Source organism: Cryptomeria japonica, chromosome 2, assembly GCF_030272615.1.
Source record: "Cryptomeria japonica chromosome 2, Sugi_1.0, whole genome shotgun sequence".
Taxonomy (NCBI): Eukaryota; Viridiplantae; Streptophyta; class Pinopsida; order Cupressales; family Cupressaceae; genus Cryptomeria; species Cryptomeria japonica.
The window spans coordinates 107,213,439-107,235,174 of record NC_081406.1 but is presented as its reverse complement, the minus strand read 5'-3'; the positions used below and the strand labels follow the sequence as shown (position 1 = coordinate 107,235,174).

The 21,736-nt window shown below is 34.8% G+C and overlaps 2 protein-coding genes across 3 annotated transcripts; both read left to right on the top strand.

Moving 5' to 3' along the window:
- The first annotated feature begins 4,195 nt into the window (after positions 1-4,195).
- LOC131035176 (uncharacterized) lies at positions 4,196-9,016 on the top strand. 2 transcript variants are annotated; one of them, XM_057966822.2, is made up of 2 exons: positions 4,196-4,265; positions 7,112-9,016. In XM_057966822.2, the coding sequence occupies exon 2, from the start codon at positions 7,146-7,148 to the stop codon at positions 7,791-7,793; it is 648 nt and encodes a 215-aa protein (XP_057822805.2). In that variant the 5' UTR covers positions 4,196-4,265; positions 7,112-7,145; the 3' UTR covers positions 7,794-9,016. The 2 variants fall into 2 exon arrangements, with proteins under 2 accessions (XP_057822805.2, XP_059072852.1); XM_059216869.1 differs by lacking the exon at positions 4,196-4,265 and adding an exon at positions 4,268-4,304.
- LOC131855769 (uncharacterized) lies at positions 7,927-9,013 on the top strand. The gene is made up of 2 exons (XM_059213090.1): positions 7,927-8,029; positions 8,127-9,013. The coding sequence occupies exons 1-2, from the start codon at positions 7,927-7,929 to the stop codon at positions 9,011-9,013; spliced, it is 990 nt and encodes a 329-aa protein (XP_059069073.1).
- Positions 9,017-21,736: the final 12,720 nt, after the last annotated feature.

The following is a 21,736-nucleotide window of genomic DNA, read 5'->3' as shown; positions in this document are numbered from 1 at the left end:
GTTAAATTTAATGCAGGTCAATCTACAAAACCTTTTGTGAGATAAGAAAGAACAATTAGGAATAAAAATCACATCATCAGCTATTATTTGTTGTAATAAAATCATCGAAGTAAAAAAAATTAATGGATGAGAACACTATAAGCTCTTTCAATGTAGCATTATGGTGTTTGTTAGAATATGAAGAAAAAAAGTCCATTCACACCATAGTTTAAAAACTCCTTGACATTCAAAACCTAAACGGAGCCTCGATCATGACTATAATGAATAAGTAGAGGAAAAGTATGGAGATTTGATAAACATCCAATTGACTTCAACAAGATTAAGGAATGAAACAAAAAAAACCCTTGAAAACCTATAAACTATGATCAATTATCTAATACTTTAATAATTTACAAATGTCATTGATCTTATTCAATCTATCTTTCTAAGAGAAAAATAATTAAGATAAAAGGTAATTAAAGTATAATAAATATAAATGATTTAAATAGATAAATGAGCATGCAAAGCACATTTTTGTGGGTTGATACACGAATATCCTTTATATTTTAATCTTCACATTTTGTGCTTTACAAAAAGAAAAGGTTCATGCAACCACATGGAAGTCAAGGCACTATTTATTTATTTTACATCCTAAGATAAGAAACCATAATAAATTAAAAAAACCATCCAAATCAATACAACCAATTGTAAACATGTTGAAACTACCTAAATAAGAATGGACTAAAGAAACATTAAGAAAAGTGACAAAAGTTCTAGACACTAAATTTACAATAAAGAAACCATTTTAATTAATATCTAAAAATATAGACAATTATATTTTCCCTTGATAACATCAACTCTAAAATCTATCAACCTTCATAACTTATCAAACAAAATATTGTTAGCTTGATAATATTCCCATTAGTTAATCATGGGGTGAGTAGGACTAGATGAGATTATTGACATAAGACATACCATTGGATACACATATTCTACTCGATGAATTCATTTACATATCATCTTTCTTTTTAGGTGTATAAATTTAGAGGTTATAACATCTAAGCGTTTAATCTGCAATGTTATTTATTTATTATATAAATCTAGAGGGGCCAGTTTTACCTAATTTACTTTATCATCATCAATGTTCAAGGTTGGAGATAGTTTATTTGTTATTAGGGGAAAGGACCCAGTAGTTGTGCACCCTAACTTCACACTTCTCAAAATCCTATGTAGAAATTTCAAATCACTCCCAATGTTTTACATAAGCTTACTTGGAAAGTCCCCTGCGTATAACTAAGGTTTCATGGCTACATCATCAAGTATAGTGCCACATCATCATGCCTTTTTCCAATGTTCCAAAACAACACAAAAAAAGTGAGACCAACAAGCGTGCAAAAGAGGGACCCCTATACTTTTGTAACTAAGGTGGCATCACATGATTGGTTGCTTTCTACAACTAATGTTACATGTCATAGCAATAACAACTATTGGTGCAATATATTGTAATTATTAATATATAAACACATAAAAATTTGATATTTTATGTTTCAAACAATGGTTTTTATTTGCACCATTTTTGAAGCAAAAAGTATCAACAATCCTCACAACAATTCATACATGCTCAACTACTGGTGCTCTTCCCCTAGTTCTCACCAATGCTCAAGGCTGGGTTGTAGAGGTTTCAAGGCAATTGAGGGCGCAAAGCTCTAAGCACAGTTACAGAAGATAGTTGCATGAGAAAAAAAAAAAAAAAAAGGTGTCATACAGTTGGCATTTAGGGTTTCATATTTGTAGTATGTTGGTGAGAATGAAAAAGGGGGAAGCTATTGGAATCCAAAAACACTGAGAGGGGGAGTGAATTAGTGTTCTATCGGTAAAACTAAATCTAAACTTATTGCTTATGAACTGATTAACAATAAATAAAATTAAAGTGTATAAACTAAATAACACATAAAGAAGCAACACCATAACACCAATATTTATACGTGGAAAACCCTGCAAAGGAAGAAACCAAAGTGGGGTTGATACCCACAATATCTATATACTTGATCAAAGTATACAAATATTGCATAAAGGGGATTGCACATGCAATCAAGCTCACTGCCTAGAGCTCACTGCTCAAATGGAAGACTCACTAACTTACACAACATTACATAATGATTACAAACAAAAATGAACTCATAAGATGCATTTGCCCATGTTGGATAAGTTTTGGTTTAAGCTTTGTTAACCCTCTTTGTGTATCGGTTTACTGATACTCTGTTATGCCCTATTTTGCTACCGGTTGAGACTGGGCACATGAAACTGCGCACAAAAGCTTTCTTTCGCTGACCAAAAAATATACCATCAATTTCTGGCTTATTCGCAATCAAAATTGCATTCCAACTCATATCAAATCCATCACTAAAAGATCTCCTTAAATACCCTTTTAACTTGTTGAACATGTTGGCCTCAATGAAGAATTATAAACCTGTCGGTTGCCGGATCACAAGGTATATCATGCATAATCCCGATAGAAAATATTTGTACCTAAAGATGAGTTGCCATCAATGACAACCCTAAAAGTCATTTGCCTTACTGGATGAGTGTCAATTGCCAACAATCTTCCCCTTTGGCATTTCCAAGACTGGTGACTAATGCATTATTCTGATTATTCATATTTCTGCACTGACTTGCTATATGACCATATTTATTGCAAACAAAGCATGTACCATTGAATTTGTGAGTATTAGGCTATCAAACCAATGATTTCTAGTTCCGATTGTTGGCATAATTATGCTTTTGACAGGATGATTGATCTTGTTGTATAGTATCGAAGCTTTCTCCTTCTTCATAACCAAGACCTCTCTTGTCATTAGCATCTCTCTGACTCTTCAGTAGTTCATCAAGTTTGGTAGAGTCGGATTTCAATTTATCCTTGTACTCATTTACAGTGACTATGTCATCTCTCATGATTATGATCTGTCTTTCAAGTTCTTGTTCATTGTTCCGGGACTAGATCAATTCAAGTCTCAACATGTCATTCTTATGTGTTATTCTATTTCATTCATCAGATCTATCCTTCAATGCTTGAGCTAGGTTTTCTTCATTCTTCTTTTTGTCTTCAATCTCCTTGCACATTCTCATGGTTAAGGCATGCATCTCACTCTTCAAGATAGTGTTCTCCTAAGTGAGATTCTGACATTGGTCCTTCATAGCATCTTCCTCATCATTATTCTAATTTTGCAATTGATCACAAAGTTCCTTCCTCTTATCTTGAGTAGTTGAAATCTTTCCTTGTAATGAGATAATGTGTTCTCTAGCTTGCATTAGTTCATTCTTCAGTTTACTATTATTCATATGCTCATTATCAAGATCCTCAAGAGTAAGTTAAAGTTGTTGCTGCGGACCGATTTCCATTGATTCTAAGTTCTGGATCTTCCTCAAGTGGTTAGACTTCTTCTGAGGCACTAGACTCTGATACCAATTGTTGGAATCCAAGAACACTGAGAGGGGGGGAGTGAATCAATGTTCTACCGGTAAAACTAATTCTGAACTTATTGCTTATTCTATAGTAAATAAAATTAAAGTACATAAACCAAATAACACATAAAAAAACAACACCATAACACTAAAATACCCACTATATTTAATGAAATTACACACTTACCATGGCATTCTCCGTGAAGAAAGTAAGATTGATTATTTTTCTATGCTCAACCCAATTCTCTTCTTTCAAGTTTAGTAACCCTTCACCTTCAAATTTATTGTTACTCCGAACTGCTGGAGATAGTTTACTTGTTAGTTCCCGCCAGAACTATTAGCGTTCGAATAATTGTTCGTTACCGCAAAAACAAAATTCATAAGTGCAGTTTCCATTTTTGAAATGTTTAAAATATTGAAACTAAATAATTTTTAACGAAAATGTGTTAATAAAATTAAAAAAATTTCTTTTCATGGAGCGAAATTATTTGAGTCGGTATTGGCGCCTTCCCGGAAAATGAAAATGGTGTTTAATGCTCGAAGCTGCTCTTTAGCCAGTTTTCCGGCCTGTGCAGGATAGCACAGGTTTCAAGGCCAAAGATATTTTGGCCTGTGTAGGAGTGCAGAGGTTTCGAGGCAAGAGAGGGTCCAAACAAAAAGGTATAGGACAGTTGACCATTAGGGTTTTATATTTGTTGCATGGAGGCGAAAATAAAAACGGGAGGGCATAAAAAAATGTATTGCTTCATACGCATTCGTCTTACAGTGTACAGAGCAAGTTGGTGACGGCTGCTGTAGCTGTGGCCTTTTGATCTTCCAATTCAGTGGCTGCTGTAGCTGTGGCCTTTTGATCTTCCAATTCAGTAAGTTTGTTCTCTCTTGAATGCAACTTTTTATGCAGAATTGGAAAGAAATAGAACCCAAATTTATTTAGAAATTGAACAGATAGTGTACTGAATTTAGGTTTGGTTCCTTCTTGTGTGCTTAGAGGTTAAAATTAGATGTTGGATTACAGACTACCAGGATGCCCATAATTCACAAATGACTTGTAAAAAAAGCTTCACCAGGCGAGTCTTTAAAACACTTGCAAGAACAAGGATAGAAAAAGTATTCAGAATCATAGGCGGGTTGAATATTTTTTATCTACAGGCTACATTTGGCAGGTTCAATTTGCAGGGTTTGAGGACTAGCATCTAATTGTGTGCTCATGCTTGTGGATTTTCTCCACCCATTATGGAGAAGATGTCACGGTCCTGAACGCAACAATATCCAGATCCCTCGTTGTTTGATTTAGATCATGCATAATATGTATAGGGTTATACTTGTTCCTGCCAATAGGAACATGATCGAGCTTAATTTTATGGGTTTGTGCTTTGCCTTACAGTAGATTGATATTTTCCTCCATTGATGAAAGTGATTTCTCTTTTCATTGGTAACTGCCCCATGATCATAAAAGGAAAAAGCTCAAACATACAGATGTCTATCCTAATGGAGCTTGTAGATTGCAAATGTCTACAATACAAACGTTTTGCAAAAACTACATACTTCTGGAGGTCCATCTTGCAATGAATCCATGGTCTAATGGTGGCATGGTACATAAAAAATTTGCAACGTTTTTAAGAATTCCTTATAAGCTTATAACTAACGTATTATCTTAAGTTAGTATAGAATTGAAAAAACTTTCGAAATAATTAAAAAATTATGCCCTCATTTTACAGAGGCACCACTATGCAGTTCGAAATATCTAGCCAAAAATATACAGACTTCCTTACTGAACAATTTTGACATATTTCGAAGCCAAATATGAAGGCTTTATATACAGAAAATTTCTAGATCTGTTTTAATTCAACGAGAAAGATACACTCATTTTACCAAGAGAGGTATCTACTTGAATATAATGACAAATTTCTGCTTGTGACCTTTTGAACATGAAATGCAAACAACTCGTTTAAACAGAGCTTTTTTTGTGACATGGACCAAAACTAAATCTCTTTTGCAGGCCTTTACAAGCTCTTATCAATGCACTCAAAAATCCAAAGCAACAACAAAGACTGTATCTACTCGAATTTAGTGACAAATTTCTGCATGTGACCTTTAGAAACGTAAAATGCAAACAGCTCTGTTAAACAGAGCTTTTTGCTAACACGAACGAAAACTAAATTTTTTACGGGCCTTTACAAGCCCTTATCCATGCACTGAAAAATCCAAAGGACCAAGAAAGAATGTAATGTTACTCTTTTCCAGTCAAGAGACGCTCACTCCAACTATTCAAAAATTATGCCCTAATTTTGCAGAGGCACTACTATTTAGTTCAAAAAATATTCAGACCTTATTGAACAATTTTGACATATTTTCAAGCAAAATGCGAAGGCTTTTGCATAGAGAAATTTTCGAAAAAAACCTTCAATTGGAAATCCAACAAGAAAGATACGCTCATTTTACCAAAAGAGTTATCTACTCGAATTTAGTGTAAATTTCTGCTTGTGACCTTTTGAACATGAAATGCAAACAACTCTTCTAAACAGAACTTTTTGATAACATGGATCAAAACTTAATCTTTTTTACAGGCCTTCACAAGCTCTTATCCATATTGATGATAACCTTTTGTGTTAAGTTTTTTTCAAGTTTTGTACTGGATGTGCATTAGTTAGATTGTTTATTTGAGTGAATTTATTTTTCCAGAATTAGCAAAGAAAGCCATTAGAGAGAATAAGATAAGCATTGCATCCTTCTCCAGTCTCTTTGCATTTGTCAGTGCATGGGTAAGAGTTAGTAGAGGGCTATAAGAATGACTTGGTCTTGGTCCATGTTATGAAAATCCTCTGCATGAAAGTTTTTTTTGCAAGATAGCTATTAACAAAAATTTTTAAATAACTATTTAAATTTTAAAACTATCTACTAATTTAACACTCTCTAATCATTTATTCACCAATTATGGCATAAAATAAACTTGAACAGAATCAATTTGTTCCCAAAATACGGAAGAATAAAACATGAACTCAAATTTAATCATTTCTTGGTTTATGCCTCTGATCGGGAGGCATGCAGCTCTAGAACATAATAGCAGAGCTTCAAACTCAAGTATCCTACTAATTGAAATTATTGTATCCCCTCAGGCTCACCAGTGACTTGGCTATGCATCTTCTGAACATTTGATGCTAAAATGAATGTCTTTCAATGTAGATTATTGTATCCAGAGAGCCTGCTACCATTTCTGTTAGAATCCATACCCAACCCTGTTTCTTCATAATCCCTCTTTTAGATAGATTATACCATTATTTTGATACTTAGGCGGTTGTGAATGTGAACAGTTTTTGGGTTGCAATGTTTGAGCTTTCTGTGCGCACACTACTTAAGATGCAGCTGCATTAGCACTCTTTTATATTATTTTGGAACTATTTGACAATAACCTTATTTTGTAGATGAACTCTGTTACATGATGATGGCTGCAATTTACAGATATAATTATTGTAATTAATGGACTCACTTATGCCTTCTTTGAATTAATCATTAATGTACAGTTTTTAGCAACTAGATGCATATGCTCAGCATTTCATATTTGTTTGTCAAAGCTTAAAAAATAGCTAAAGCTTTTATCGCTTGGCATCGAAAATGCACATGCGTCCAAATCTAAATTTGGAGGTATTGACAAAACTGTTCTGCAATGCAGCTCGTTTTCTAGGTAGTGGTCCATAGCATTAACAATGAATCAAGTAAAGCGGGCTATAGGCATTGATTTTGGAACGACCAACTGTTGTGTTGGTGTATATGACAAAGGGCGCATTGACATAATTGAAAATGAGCAAAGACAGACCACTTTTCCATGTATGGTTACATTCTTTGGCCGTGAAATTGTAGTAGGTGAAGCTGCAAAGGACCAATTCACAAGGAACCCACGAAATACTGTTTTTGACATGAAGAGACTTCTTGGGCGAGGCTTTAGTGATGGAGTAGTGAAGATTGGCAGAAATCGTTGGCCTTTTAGGGTGGTTCGTGGGAAGAATGATAAACCCATGGTTGAAATTATGTTTAACGGCGCGCAGAGGCGATTTTCAGCAGAGGAGATATGTGCCATGGTCTTACACAAAATTAAAACAATTGCTGAAAGCTGTTTGAATCGTAAAGTGAAAGACACAGTGATCACAGTTCCGGCCTACTTCAACATTGAGCAGAGGCAAGCTGTGAAAGAAGCTGCGACTATTGCAGGCCTTCATGTCATGCAACTTATGGATGAGCCTATAGCTGCACTAGTAGCCTATGGACTCGACGCAGCTACGTATTCCTGTTCCACACCCAAAAAAATCCTGATTTTTGATTTAGGCGGTCATTCTCTATTCTCTACTATCAATTAAAAATTGTGGAGTACAAGTGCAAGTTGTAGGTGACGATGAGTATCTTGGAGGCCAAAACTTTGACAAGAGTTTGGTCGATTATTGTGCACAACAGTTCGAACTTCAACATAATCAGAATATCAACAAAGTCCCGATGGCCCTTCTTAGTCTTCGCATGGAATGCGAAAGAGCACAAATACATCTGTCTTCTGCGGGGGAAACTAAAGTTATAGTTGATTCTCTGTATGAGAGATTTGGTTTCGTTCCAAGAATTAGTCGCCCTCGATTCGAAAATATCAACGCCCATTTGCTTATGAAATGTACTGAAGCTGTTTGAGAAATGTCTATCTAAAGCAAAGCTGAAGAGAGAGGAGTTGGACCATGTAATCGTGGCTGGAGCTTCCACTCACATTCCAAAGGTGCGAGAGACGATTCAGAATTTCTTTTGTGGAACAGAGGTGTATGACGGTATACACCCAGAGCATGTTGCGGCATACGGGGCTGCTGTGCAGGCAGCGGTATTAAATGCAGAAAAAATAGATTGCCTGCAATTAAACACAGCGCCTTTGAGCATTGGAGTTGCAAAGCAATTTGGTGCCATGTTAGTTGTTGTTCCAAGAAATACGCAGATTCCGTTCAGAAAAAAGGTCGTCTTTTGCACTGGGGATGACAATCAAATTACAATGAGCATAAAAGTTTATCTAGGCAAGAGTTCAAATATCCGAGAACATCTTTTGCTAGGGGAGCTCTTCTTATGTGGGATTCCACCTGCTCGGAGGGGAGAAGAATCCGTCGCAGTTTGCTTTGCCATGGATGGTTCGGGAATATTGAAAGTGTCAGCTGAGCATAAGAAGACGGGCTCAAAGAGTGAGCTTACATTAGATAAGGTATATGGTTTTCAACTCAGCAAAAATGAGATGGAAAGAATGTTAATTGATGTAGAACGACTCAGTTCACTGGACAAAGAATTCGAAAGAAACGTTGCGGCACGTGAAGTACTTGTAAATCAAGTGTATGAGATGAGAGAAAAAGTAAGAAAAGAGAAGCTGAAGATACAAGTTGTTGAGAAGGAGGTTGAAGACACCATTGCTTGGCTGGAGGGAAATGACACAGCTTCAACTTGTTTCCTTGAACAGAAATTAAACGATTTGAAAAAGAAAATTGAGACCCACTTTGGGGGTTTGTCGATAACTAGATCTGCATGCCATTCGCTGCCACGAGCAGTTTCTATAACTAGATAATAGTCATTTCATTTAGAACTATCTAAAGTAAAAACAAATGGATGAGAACACTATAAGCTCTTTCAATGTAGCATTAAGATGTTTGTTAGAATATGAACAAAAAGACCCTTTCATGCCATAATTCAGAAACTTTTTGCAATCATTGCCACATTCAAAAACCTAGATGGAGCATTGATCATGATTGCAATGAATAAGTAGAGGAAAAGTAATGGAGATCTGATAAATTTCTAATTGACTTCAAGAAGAATAAGGAATGAAACAAAACAACCCTTTAAAACCTTTAAATTATGATCAATTATCTAATACCTTAATAATTTACAAACATCATTGATTTTATTCAATCTATCTCTCTAGGAGATAAAATAATTTAAGATAAAAAGTAATTAAAGTATAATAAAAAAAATTATTTAAATAGATAAATGAACGTATAGAGCACATTTTTGTGGGTTGATACAAGAATTCCATTACTTTTTAGTCTTCACATCTACTCATCCCAAAAAGAATTAATCTTTTTTTAATTAAATTTTACATTTTGCACTTTACAAAAATAAAAGATTCATGCAACCACATCGAAGTCAAGGCACTATTTATTTATTTTACATCTTAAGATAAGTAGCTTCGAAATCAATACAATCAACTATAAACATGTTGAAGCTACCTATTTAAGAATGGACTAGAGAAACATTAAGAAAGTGACAAAAGTTCTATAGACACTAAATTCATAAAGAAATCATTTTAACTAATATCTAAAAATATAGGCAATTATATTTTTCCTTGATAACACCAACTCTATATTCTATCAACCTTCATAATTAATCAATCAAAATATTCTTAGTTTATAATCTTCCCGTTAGTTAATAATCAGGGTGAGTGCATGTACACCATCTTATACAATATTTTTTATAGTAAATTTGTACTATCATAGACATCCATGATGCCAATAAATTATCATTCAAGGGCTTTCAAGGTCTAAAATTTTATGTATGAATCTGCAAAAACCTTTTGTGAGATAAGAAATAGTTAAACTATGAAAAAAATCGCATGATAAATATTATTTGTTGTAATAAAATTGTCGAAGTAAAAAATATTAATGGATAAGAACACTATGAGTTGTTTCAATGTAGCATTATGATGCTTGTTAGAATATGAACAAACAAAATCCATTCATACCATAAATTTAAAATTCCTTATAGTCACTACCACATTAAAAAACCTAGATGGAGCATTGATCATGACTACCATGAATAAGTAAAAGGAAAATTAATGAAGATTTGATAAGTATCCAAATGACTTCAACAAGAATAATAAATGAAAGAAAACAATTTTAAAAAACCTATAGATTCTGATCAATTATCTAATATCTTAATAATTTGCAAATTTCATTAGTTTTATCCAATTTCTCTCTAAGAGATAAAAGATAAAAGTAATTGATGTATAATAAAAAATAAATTATTTAAATAGATAAATGCATGTATAGGGTTTGATACAAGAATACCCACTACATTTTAGTCTTCAAATCTACCCATCCCAAAAAAGAATTGATAATTTTTTTTTAATAAAATTACACATCTTATCGTGGTATTCCCCATGTGAAAAGTAAGATTGATTACTCTTCTATGCTCAACACATTTCTCTTCTTTCAAATTGAGTAATCCTTCGCTTGGTAGGCTTATTCTAGGTTGTTGATATCTATTGTACATTCTTTTTCTTCTAATTAAAATGATGCCTTTTTCCAAAAAAAAAAGAAAAAAAGATGGAAATAAATATTTAACACAATGAAATCGAATAAAGTCAACTTTACCCTACATTCCCAACATTATCACGTCAATCAAAACCATATCAAAGCAATTTTTTTTCATTGAAGATGATTGGCTATCTTTTTGTATTATTGTTGTCCTTGTTGTTCTATCCAATAAAAGAAAAAAGAAAAATATTTATTTTAATAAATGAGATGAAACTAAATGAATCTACTTAGGTAAAGGTCTTGTGGAGGGGGACTTCCTAAAAAATAGAGATGGAGATGCTAATATTTTTTAAGATTATTTTGAAGCTAGCAATCCCATGAATTTTGTGGTGCACTTTACCTCAAAAGTTTAAGCACTTATATATAAGAATGTTTGTGGACCCATGAACTTTGTAATAAAATATTCCTAAGCTGATGGGATAATTTCTAACCCCACCCCATTTTCACCCACTTAAATTTGTAGACCTAAAAAGTAGGGGGCCCTACATTTTAGAAAAAGATTCCAAATAATCCCCTAACAAAAAAATAATTTCTTCATGGGACCATATCTTCCTTAAAAATAGTAGCCCCGCCCCATTTTCATCCATTTAAATTAGGAGGCCTAAAAAGTAGGGGCTTCAATTTTTTAGAAAAAAATTTCAATAATCTTGTAGCAAAAAAACAATTTCTTCATGGGACCACCTCTTTCTTAAAAATAGAAGCTTAAGCCCCCTAATAGAACTATTGCCTTACATCGTGTGTGCTTTAATCTATTCACAATAAATGAATGGCCTCCAATGAAAAATGACTATATTATGAAAGGAAATAGTGTACGCAAAAAGTAATCAGAAAATAAGACGGAAAATGAAGAAAAAGCGGGTGAAGTGGTGAATGGACAGGATCCATCCAATGTCTTGCATTGGTTTGGATGTCAAGATGATCTCAAATATTCTATGTCAACTCATCCACTTTAAATAAATAAATCCTTTGTATAATAACTACACATATCATTGTCAGCTTTTACGTATCTCTTCTTAAAATAAACATACATTATTTTAAATTTGCAAATTTCAATCAATACATTCTATATCATATCATTATTTAAATAAAAAATTATTGAACTGCTAATTTTTTATATGTTTTGTAAATCAACTTTCATCGATATAAAAAATAAAACTTTCATATAAATTTAATTTGTCTTTCTCCAATTTTAAATAGATACACCTAATTTCTTAAAGCTTTTTATTCCAAAATTGATCAACTTTTTATAATAAGAATAAATAAATAAAAACACCTCCGTGACAAGAACCACTTTTATTGATCTTGGTATTTTTCTTTTTTTTGTTCTTTCTTTTGGTGTCTTACACACACACATATTGACTCTCACTCACTTATTCACTTCATTATTATTATTGTTATTATTATTATTCTATTTATTTATATTTATACACACATGCTTATTTATATATTTGTATGTATGTATAAATATGTATATATACACTATATATGCGTACATATTAATTTATGCACAAAGAAAGAAAAACATTAATATAATAATAATCATACTTCGGACATAATTTGCTTTTAACATCAAAACATGATAAGAAATGAGAAACCTCATTGCCGACCTGGGCACATTTTTAAGCTTGTTTACTTCACACATACCTAGTTCTTTTTTTTTTATCGGTAAAGGTCGTAGCTGAAATTTTATTATTAAAAATGAGTTTTACACCTCCATTTTGTGTGGGCACTGGTAGGAAAGAATGGAGGGAAGAAAACCTTCGGTCTAGCCTAGATCCAATAATGGATCAGAAAATTCCATTCATAATTTACCTATACTAATGCTTACATTCTAGGAGACATGCATTCCTAGTTACATATGTTTCCAAGATCAAATGGAATTGCCTTAGGATCACCCTTTATCCATTGGAGATAAGACCTCTTTAGAATTCTTTGTTCAAGTAAACCATGCCAAGCTAGAGCCCTGTTACTTCTTCTAGATTATGTTAGAAGCTGCTAAGTATTTCAGTTTTGCAAAAAGAGCACCTTACCACACCTCACAGCCAAGACCATTGTCAGTAGCTCTAGGAAGCCTTGTTAATCAGTAAAATGTAACTAATTAATTAAATTTATACTTCCTTACTAAGTATCTGAAATCTCTTGCCTTTGAAGGATGTTGTACCCTGATTAATCTCTTATTTTAGGACTGTACTCCAATGTAAGAGATTATCAAGGCTACAACAACCTAAAGGAGGGGTGAAATAACCAAATATTCAGAGTAAAAAGATATCATGATTGTAATGTCAGAACCAGTATCAGAGACATATTTTTCTTCTATATGTCATCAAACCTTTACAATACCTACATAGATCAAGATGTCAAATCTAGTGTGTTAATAGAAAAAGGCCGCCCCTGTCCTCCTCCAAATCCTAGAAGGACAGAGCATATAACAATAATGACAGATTCATAGCAGAAAAACAATCAGTTGCCATGTTATTTTAAGCCTAACACTAGAGATCGAATCTACAGATATTTTTAGTCAATGTAAAGAGTAGCACCAAAGATCTATCATTAACCTAACCAAAGATCTAAGCAAAGAAATGAATACATCACACAGTTCCTATCCCTTCTGCTGATTTGGGATCCTTGCCTGATAAATGCCTACTAAATATATTAAACACACACACACACACACATCTATATATGCGTGTGTGTGTGTGTGTATACATATACATATATACATATACATATAGACATAGACATATACATATACATATACATATACATATACATATACATATACATATATATATAGATTTATATGTATATATATACATATAAATACACACACACACACATATATATAAATAGAAGAGGCAATACACATAATTCCTACCCTCTAAATTAGACTATACATCACCAAAGAAAGAACAATATATGTTACTATGAATCTTAATAATATGTCAATTCCATCTAACCAGGAAGGAATTTAATCCTCCTATTTGTTTACTTAAAAACCAGGACATAGCTAAAGTCCTGTAGATACATACCCGTTAGTACTATTATATATTTATAGAACACAGTAATATATGTCCTTGACAGTTTTTAAGAGTAAAAGAAGTTCAGCCCCATATTATACAAGGGTCTATTTAAAGTTTACTAAGAGCGTCTAATACTACAAACAAATATTAAGTTCTTCAAAAAATAGTCTTATGTAAACTGGTTGATTTCTAACCCTTATCCCTTATTAGAGAACCTTCGTTAATCCTCTTCCATGTGTGACAGGTCCACGACATCCTCTGCAGCTGAGTGCAGGGTACTTTTCCCAGTTCGACTTGGTTCTGCACAGCTACTAGAGGCCCCCATATCATTTTTGTTCATACCTAAAACCCGAGTGGCCTTGATAATTATTGGTGGGAGCACTTGAATTCTATCTATAGGAATATCATATGCAGCTGCAAGGGTCTGGTACCCTTCTTCCTTAAGATAGTCAATCCACCAATTTAGATACGAGGCCTCCTTAATGTGAAGCCATTTTAATAGAAAATCCACATTCCTACGGATGATAGGCATACATTCATTGAATTTGGCTATATTCCTTACCATTAACACTGGCCTCCTGGTAATACAGTCCTCCTTCTTACCATAATCTTATGGAAAGGGGATCATAAGCCTTTCATCTATACTACAAATAGCTTTTTTAAAGAGGCCTAAAAATTCCTTCTTAAAAAGCATTTCACCTCGGAGAATTACCTCGTTTTCCAAATGCCTGCTCGCAGCAACATGGCCGAGAATTCGACAGGGATCTTCCAATTCACCCTATAGTAAAATTATCAAATGAAGTTTTCTTCCCCCATGATTACTTGAATTGCCTTGAGGGTGAAGTCGTCAACATCCTTGAGGACCCTATACCATCTTTCTGCCTTTATTTCACCACAAAAAGCCATGATCCTGTTATCACGAGCTGATACCAGTTTGATATTCGACTCCATTGATAGAGTACTCAACACAAAATCTGAAAACCTTCCTTGGAAAAATGCATCCTACATACCAATGTATATAAAGAGAAAATCCAAGTACTGATCATCAAGAACCATCAATTCGTATGATTGCTAGTGAGGTGGCTCTTACATAATTACACCAGAGTCACTTGATGTACTCATTAATTATACTTCCTCCATCATTTCAAGTAATTATTACCCCATCGTTTTGCGGAAATCAATTTCCAAGACTAGCCAAAGGCTTAGTTTGGATAAATAAATATACATAATAGTATAACTATATATAAATATAAATATGTAAATATATATATATATATATATATATATATATATATATGTATATTAATATATATACACCCATACATTTATATATATATATATATATGTATGTATGTATGTATGTATGTATGTATGTATGTATGTATGTATGTATGTATGTATGTATGTATGTATGCGGATGTTTGAAGATCTGAGAAAATCTATATTTGTGTATATATATGAATATGTATTTGCAGATGTATATTAATTTATGTATATATATATATATACATATACATATACATATATATGCACATATACAAATGATTCAATGTGTATTTATCCCCAAACACGACAAATATCCACAATCAGAAAATAAAGAAGAGGACCATGCTCTAATATCTAGATTATACCTGTTAATAGAAAAAATAGAGACTAAGCAGAGATCTCAGAGATGGATTTGGGATGGTCATCTAGAAACAAAGAATTTTTCTCTACTATCTGAAGCCTAGCCTTTACCATCTAACACTAACATACCAACCTTCATTCTAAAGGGGGTAGCATGGTTCGTACGAAGAATCCCTGGAGAGGTACCAAATCCTAACTCTTGGAGAACATAAATCCTAAGAAATCTAAACCTTACATCAGGTTCTTAGGACAATCTGAAGGCCCTATCTTAACTTAGAAATTGCCAATCAACCCCTGCATTGGCTAATTCATCCGCCCCAGAGTTACCTTCTCTGTAGATATGATTGAAGGTTGTTTTCTTGAATACCTTAAGAAGGCTCAGAGCCCTTGATAAAATTGCATTTAGCTTCCAATTATGAAGAAAAAATTTTCTAAGGCCATTGATAATAATAGCCGAGTCCCCTTCTATGGCAAGCTTACTAATAGCCATGTTTTGACATAAGAGGAGGCCTTCAACTAAAGATAAAATTTATGCTTTATTATTGGATTCAATACCTATAGGCTTGGCCAACTTAGCTAATTCCCTGCCAGCATCATCATACAAACAACATCTTATCCCTGTATGACCCAGATTCCCATTAGATTCTCCATCGAAGTTAAGCTTAGCCCACCCTTTTTTGGGGACCTTCCATTTGCAAGCTTCTCTTAACTCCTTTTTGTTGGAGTTGCTTACTTCCACAAAGAGAGGAATCTTCAGACCTGACCATATGCCTCTCATTTTCTCATCCCAGTATGTAATCTCAGAAAGTTTACTAGGAAATTTAGACGTCCTGCTATTAAGAGTTTCTAATACTAAGAGTTTCTACACATACCTAGTTCTTGTTATCATACAAAACCCAAATACTTGTATCATTCTATGGTCATGAATATTATCAGATGAGTTGAGTTCTTTTATTTTCATTTGTCTTATATATTTATCTGTAATACATTAAGAAAATAAAAACATCTGAATCTATGGGTCTTTGAATTGGATGGCTCCAAAACTGTACGTCAATAACACAAAATTTTTCAAAAATTACAGATCATTGCTCGTGATCAGCAGATTTACCTGTGGCTTTGATTTTTGGAAAAGTCAATAACATGAGTTTTATAACCCCTTTTTGAAGCCCCAGTGTAGCCACATCCTTTCAAATTTATCTATCTAAATCACAGGTGTTGCACATCAAATTCACGTCTAATATAATTATAATTGGTCAATTTTTTGAAAGAAAAATCTTTTATAATTATTAATTAATCTGATAGGCTTTTGTTTAGAGTTGTTCAAAATAAGTTTCCATTTGTTCCTTTTTTGTGATTAGGTGTGCTCCTAATTTGTTTATGATATCTTGTTTATCCAAGGACATGGTGACACATTGGACTGTATTTTATCTTCAAGCACTCACCATTTTTTTAAGACATTATCCATTATCGAGGGGTGCAGGGGGGGCCTATGTAGTCTCCTTGTTTCCTTCCTATGGGAGATATTTGATAATATATACATGATTGATGATATGTATTTTCCACAATCCATGGAATTATTTTGTAAGCAAGCTTCTAGAAACGATTGTGTGAAAGTTTTTAAATCAACGTTTTGGATCACACTACATGATCCATCATCACAATGAATGAGAGAACAAGAAGCGAAAATTGACTGGTTGCAAACTAGGAGGAAACTTAAAAAGAGAGGGGAAATGAGAGAGAAAGATAGAAAGTACAAAGAGACTGGTGTACATATGTGTGTGTGTGTGTGTGTGTGTCTATATATACACACACACAAACATATAACATACATATATGTGTGTATATATATATATATATATATAAGATATATGTACACACACATAAACATATAACATACATATATATACATATGTATGTAAATATATCTATATATATGAAGATACATATATGTGTATATATATGTGTATATGTATGTGTATATGTATATGTATATGTATATGTATATGTATATGTATATGTATATGTATATGTATATGTATATGCATAAGCAAGGGGTGTCATGCGCGACTCAAACTCCAACCATCATCTATGTTCAATTTATTGGGATGATTATGGATCTCAATGGCCTCTAAAAGTTTTCTATTGAAGTAATTATCCTCCTTGAACAATATTTGTGGGATATTTGCACAAAGACGGTGGTCAGAAAAGTGGACACCACCCAAAAAAAACATGAAAAAACAAGCAGCGCGTATGCGGTTCTAAAATTTGAAATCACCCCATACATGCTTAGGTCCATTGTTCCCGAGCCTAAAATAGATAGCGTGTACGCGATGCTTTTAGGAAAGTGAGTGCGTATGCACTCATAAGCCCTAAAGAACCGCGTACGCGGTACCTATCAAAAAAAGGTTTTAAAAAAAATACTAGGTCTTATTTTCCCGTGACCATGGCATTTTTTCCTCCATTTCCTCCATGAAACCACGAACGGGCTGCCTCATTTCTCCTCCAAAGGCTATGGATCATGGTTAGTTTTTCTTAATTCTTGTCTTTCTTTCTCGTTTATTCAATTTGTTTTACGTTTTGAATTTAATTTTGTTTATTTTGATTAGGTTTTTTTAATTTTTGTTTCAAAAACAAGATTTTGATAATCCACAACAACAATAAATTGAAACAAGATTATGACAATCCACAACAACAACAACAACAACAAAATGCACGTCTTGAAAACCCCGAAGAAAACCCACAAGATACACCTCCAGTTCCTCCTTTTGACCGCACACCTGAAACACAGGAGAAATTGATTAATCAGTTAGGGAAAAACACATCTAAAATAAATAGACTGATTTATAAATTGAAACATCTGAGCTTGAGCATCATAAATTGATGGGTTGGTGCTTGGGATAGACTAGCCTAGTCTATGCTCTTGGATCCTTTCCTTGGATCACCTGGTGTCCTCCTCACACCCTAGGGTCTCTAGGACTCCCTTTGCTTAAGGAATCCCCTGACCTTGCCCAATCCACCCACCAATGAGTTTCTATGTTGCTCCTAAGGTCTCACCTACTCATGAGACTCAAAACCCCTTACTATGGCTAATAAGGGCTAGGCTTGTTCCACACATTCCAAGGTCTTAGAAAGGTTATAATAGGTCTATTTCATCATCTTCCCACCCATTCATGTGCCCCCAAGAGGTTTCAAGCCTTCAACCCCTTACCGATTTCACCATTTTGTGTTTTTGCCTTCAAATAGGGCTACAAGGATTAGGACCAATTAGGCCTCCTACCCAGTCTTTTAGGGTTCCCACTCACAAATGATGCACAAACAACCCTAACTCCCAAAATGGACTGCCATTCATTTGGCAAAGACTCAACGGATTTCTAGGTTTTAGGCCTCCAAGTGTCTATACACTGTCCTAGGTGGATTTTAAGGTTTTCAAGGGTTTTTGTGAGGGTTTTTGGGGTCTGCCTAGGTCACAGTGAAGGTTTTGTGTTTTAGCCAACTTGTTTGGATTGGTGGAGGCTCCTCCTTCACACCAATGATGCTTCACACACTCCTTTACACTTCCTCCAAAGGGTGCACTCTCCTCTGACCAACCTTGCTCTCCAAGACCTCTGCAATTTGACCTCTCCTAACCGGGCACTGTCCAGTCTCGCCTAGGAGTGGGTCTTTGCTTGGCCTTCCTACATTTTTAAGGGTCCTTCTTGCATGGGACTATAGTACAGGGTCTTCACTTCCATTCCTCATGGTTTCATGGTGATTCCACAATGGGGAATGGAGTTATGACTTCATTTGCACAACCAGTCGAAAACTGGACAGTGAGATTGCAAATTACAAACTATTTACAAACACACTCAACCGGTAAACAAAAACCTAAACTAATCACTCACAATGAAATTATTTACACCATAGAAGACATTTCACATAGTTTGTACATAGTTTAATCCATTTACTTGCTCAATAACTTCATTCAATCTGACTGGTAACCAACAAACAGTCACAGTCAAGCTCTTCTTGCTTGGGTCGTACAATCTCTGACATCCAACCCATTCATTTAGGGTTTGCAAATACTTATACCACCTTGGCCTCGGTCTTTGTGCCCATATTAGGGTTGTCCATGCCAAACTAAGGATTTTGACCTCCTGGTGGAAAAGTTGCTTGACAACTTTTAAAAGTTGTCATGCAACTTTTGAGCAACTTTCTCAATGTTGCTTTTCATGACTCCTAAACCCACATTGGGACAACCTAAGGAAACCACCATGTTATAAAGGACCCCTAAACACCACAAAGACACACATACCCTCCATTTTTAAGAAAATCACAATCTTGACTTATGACCCCTAAGATCTCCACTAGGACCCTAACTAGGACCTATGAGCACATGGCTCATTATTTTATGTACAATGGCTTCATAAGGAGCATAGCACCAACAGAACAAGAAGGAGGGAGAGCTTGAAAGGGTGCTCCTGCACCATAATCCCCCTCTGCACATAACTAAGAAAAAGAAGAGGAAATGAGAGCCGGGTCTATTCCAAGTGTCTTGAACCTACTCTCCTCCACCCATGTAGCTTCAAATACTAGTTGATCTATCCATTTCACTAAGTGCTCCATGTAGACCTGGTTTCTAGTAGACTTCTTCACCCTTGATTCCAAGATCTCCTCTTCTTTAGGCTTCTTCACTTGAGGTAAGGTATTTACATCCAAGTCTTGTAATACCTTAGCTTGGTTCTCAGTTTGCCCTGCTATCTCTCCCTTGTACATTACCAGATCAGCAACATTAAAGACTGGTGAAATGGCTAAGTCTGAAGGTAAATCAACCTTATGGGCATTTTCACCATATTTTGCTAGAATTTGACAAGGTCCTATTCTTTTCATCTGCAGTTTGGTAGGCTTACCACTTTGCATCCTAGCTTTGCTCAAATGTACCATCACATAGTCACCCACCTTGAACTGAACTTCTCTCCTTCTCTCATCCACTTTGGCCTTCAATTTTTGAGTGGATTCAAGGATGGCCTTCTTAACTTTCTCTTGAACTTCCTTGATGGTTTGAGTGAAGTCCTCTACTGGCCCGCTCTTCATCTCCAAAGTAGTAGGGTCTGTCAACTCACATACTCCCCTTGGATGTCTACCATACACCACCTCAAAAGGGCTTCTACCAGTGGTCCTATTCACACTGTCGTTATATGCATACTCTTCTTGAGGAATGATTAGGTCCCATGTCTGACCATATTCCTTAGTTAGACACCTCAACAAATTGCCTAACACCCTATTGATGACTTCAGTTTGACTATCTGTTTGTGGATGGTAAGCTAAGCTAAATGACAAGTTAGTTCCTAGTCTCCTCCATAATGTTTGCCAAAAATGACCCATGAACTTTTTGTCCCTATTTGAAACAATGCTTAAAGGGAGTCCATGAATCCTAACAATCTCTTTGAAGAAGAGATGTGCAACATAGCTAGCATCATGTGTAGTCTTACATGGTATGAAATGACTCATCTTGGAAAATCTATCTACTACTACATAGATGTTGTCCATACCTGTTTTAGTCTTGGGAAGTCCTACTACAAAGTCCATGCTTATACATTCCCAAGGTCTGTTAGGGACTGGTAATGGTTGATAAAGACCAACATTGCTTGATCCTCCTTTTGCTCTTTGACACACTCCACATTGCTCTACATACCTCTTTACATCTCTTGGCAACTTTGGCCAATAGTAGTACCTCTGTACTAAATCCAAGGTTTTGTTGGCTCCAAAGTGTCCACTTAAACTGCCATTATATTTTTCTTGGATGAGGTTCTCCCTCATGGATCCTCTGGGTACACACAACTGGTTACCCTTGAACAAGAGACCATTTTGGAGAGTGTAATCTGCATACTCACCATGGAAATGGTTCTCAAACTCTTTGCAAACCTTGTAAGCTGATGAGAAGTCTTCATCTCCTTCATAGAGGTCTTTGAAACCTTCTATGCCTATGCTCTGCAACTATAACTCTTGAAATATCAACAATTTCCTACTTAAGGCATCTGCCACCTTATTAAGTTGCCCCTTCTTATGCTTGATGGTGAAGGTGAAGGATTGGAGGTATTCCATCCATTTCAGATGTCTATTACTGAGCTTCTCTTGAGTGTTAATGTAACTCAATGGTTGGTTGTCTGTGAATACTACAAATTCCTTTGGGAGTAGGTAATGCCTCCATTTCTTTAGTGACTGCACTAATGCATACGATTCTAGGTCATAAGCTGAGTACTTCTTCTTTGCTTAGTTAAGTTTCTCACTGAAAAATTCCATAGATCTTCCCTCTTGACTCGACACACCACCTACTGCCATTCCACTTGCATCACA

Bases quoted from the DNA above. Each gene is read 5' to 3' on its own strand.
- LOC131855769 (XM_059213090.1), top strand. From the start codon at position 7,927: ATGGCCCTTCTTAGTCTTCGCATGGAATGCGAAAGAGCACAAATACAT. The intron at 8,030-8,126 runs GTTTCGTTCCAA...GTCTATCTAAAG, and splicing joins TTCTCTGTATGAGAGATTTG to CAAAGCTGAAGAGAGAGGAG.
- LOC131035176 (XM_057966822.2), top strand. From the start codon at position 7,146: ATGAATCAAGTAAAGCGGGCTATAGGCATTGATTTTGGAACGACCAAC.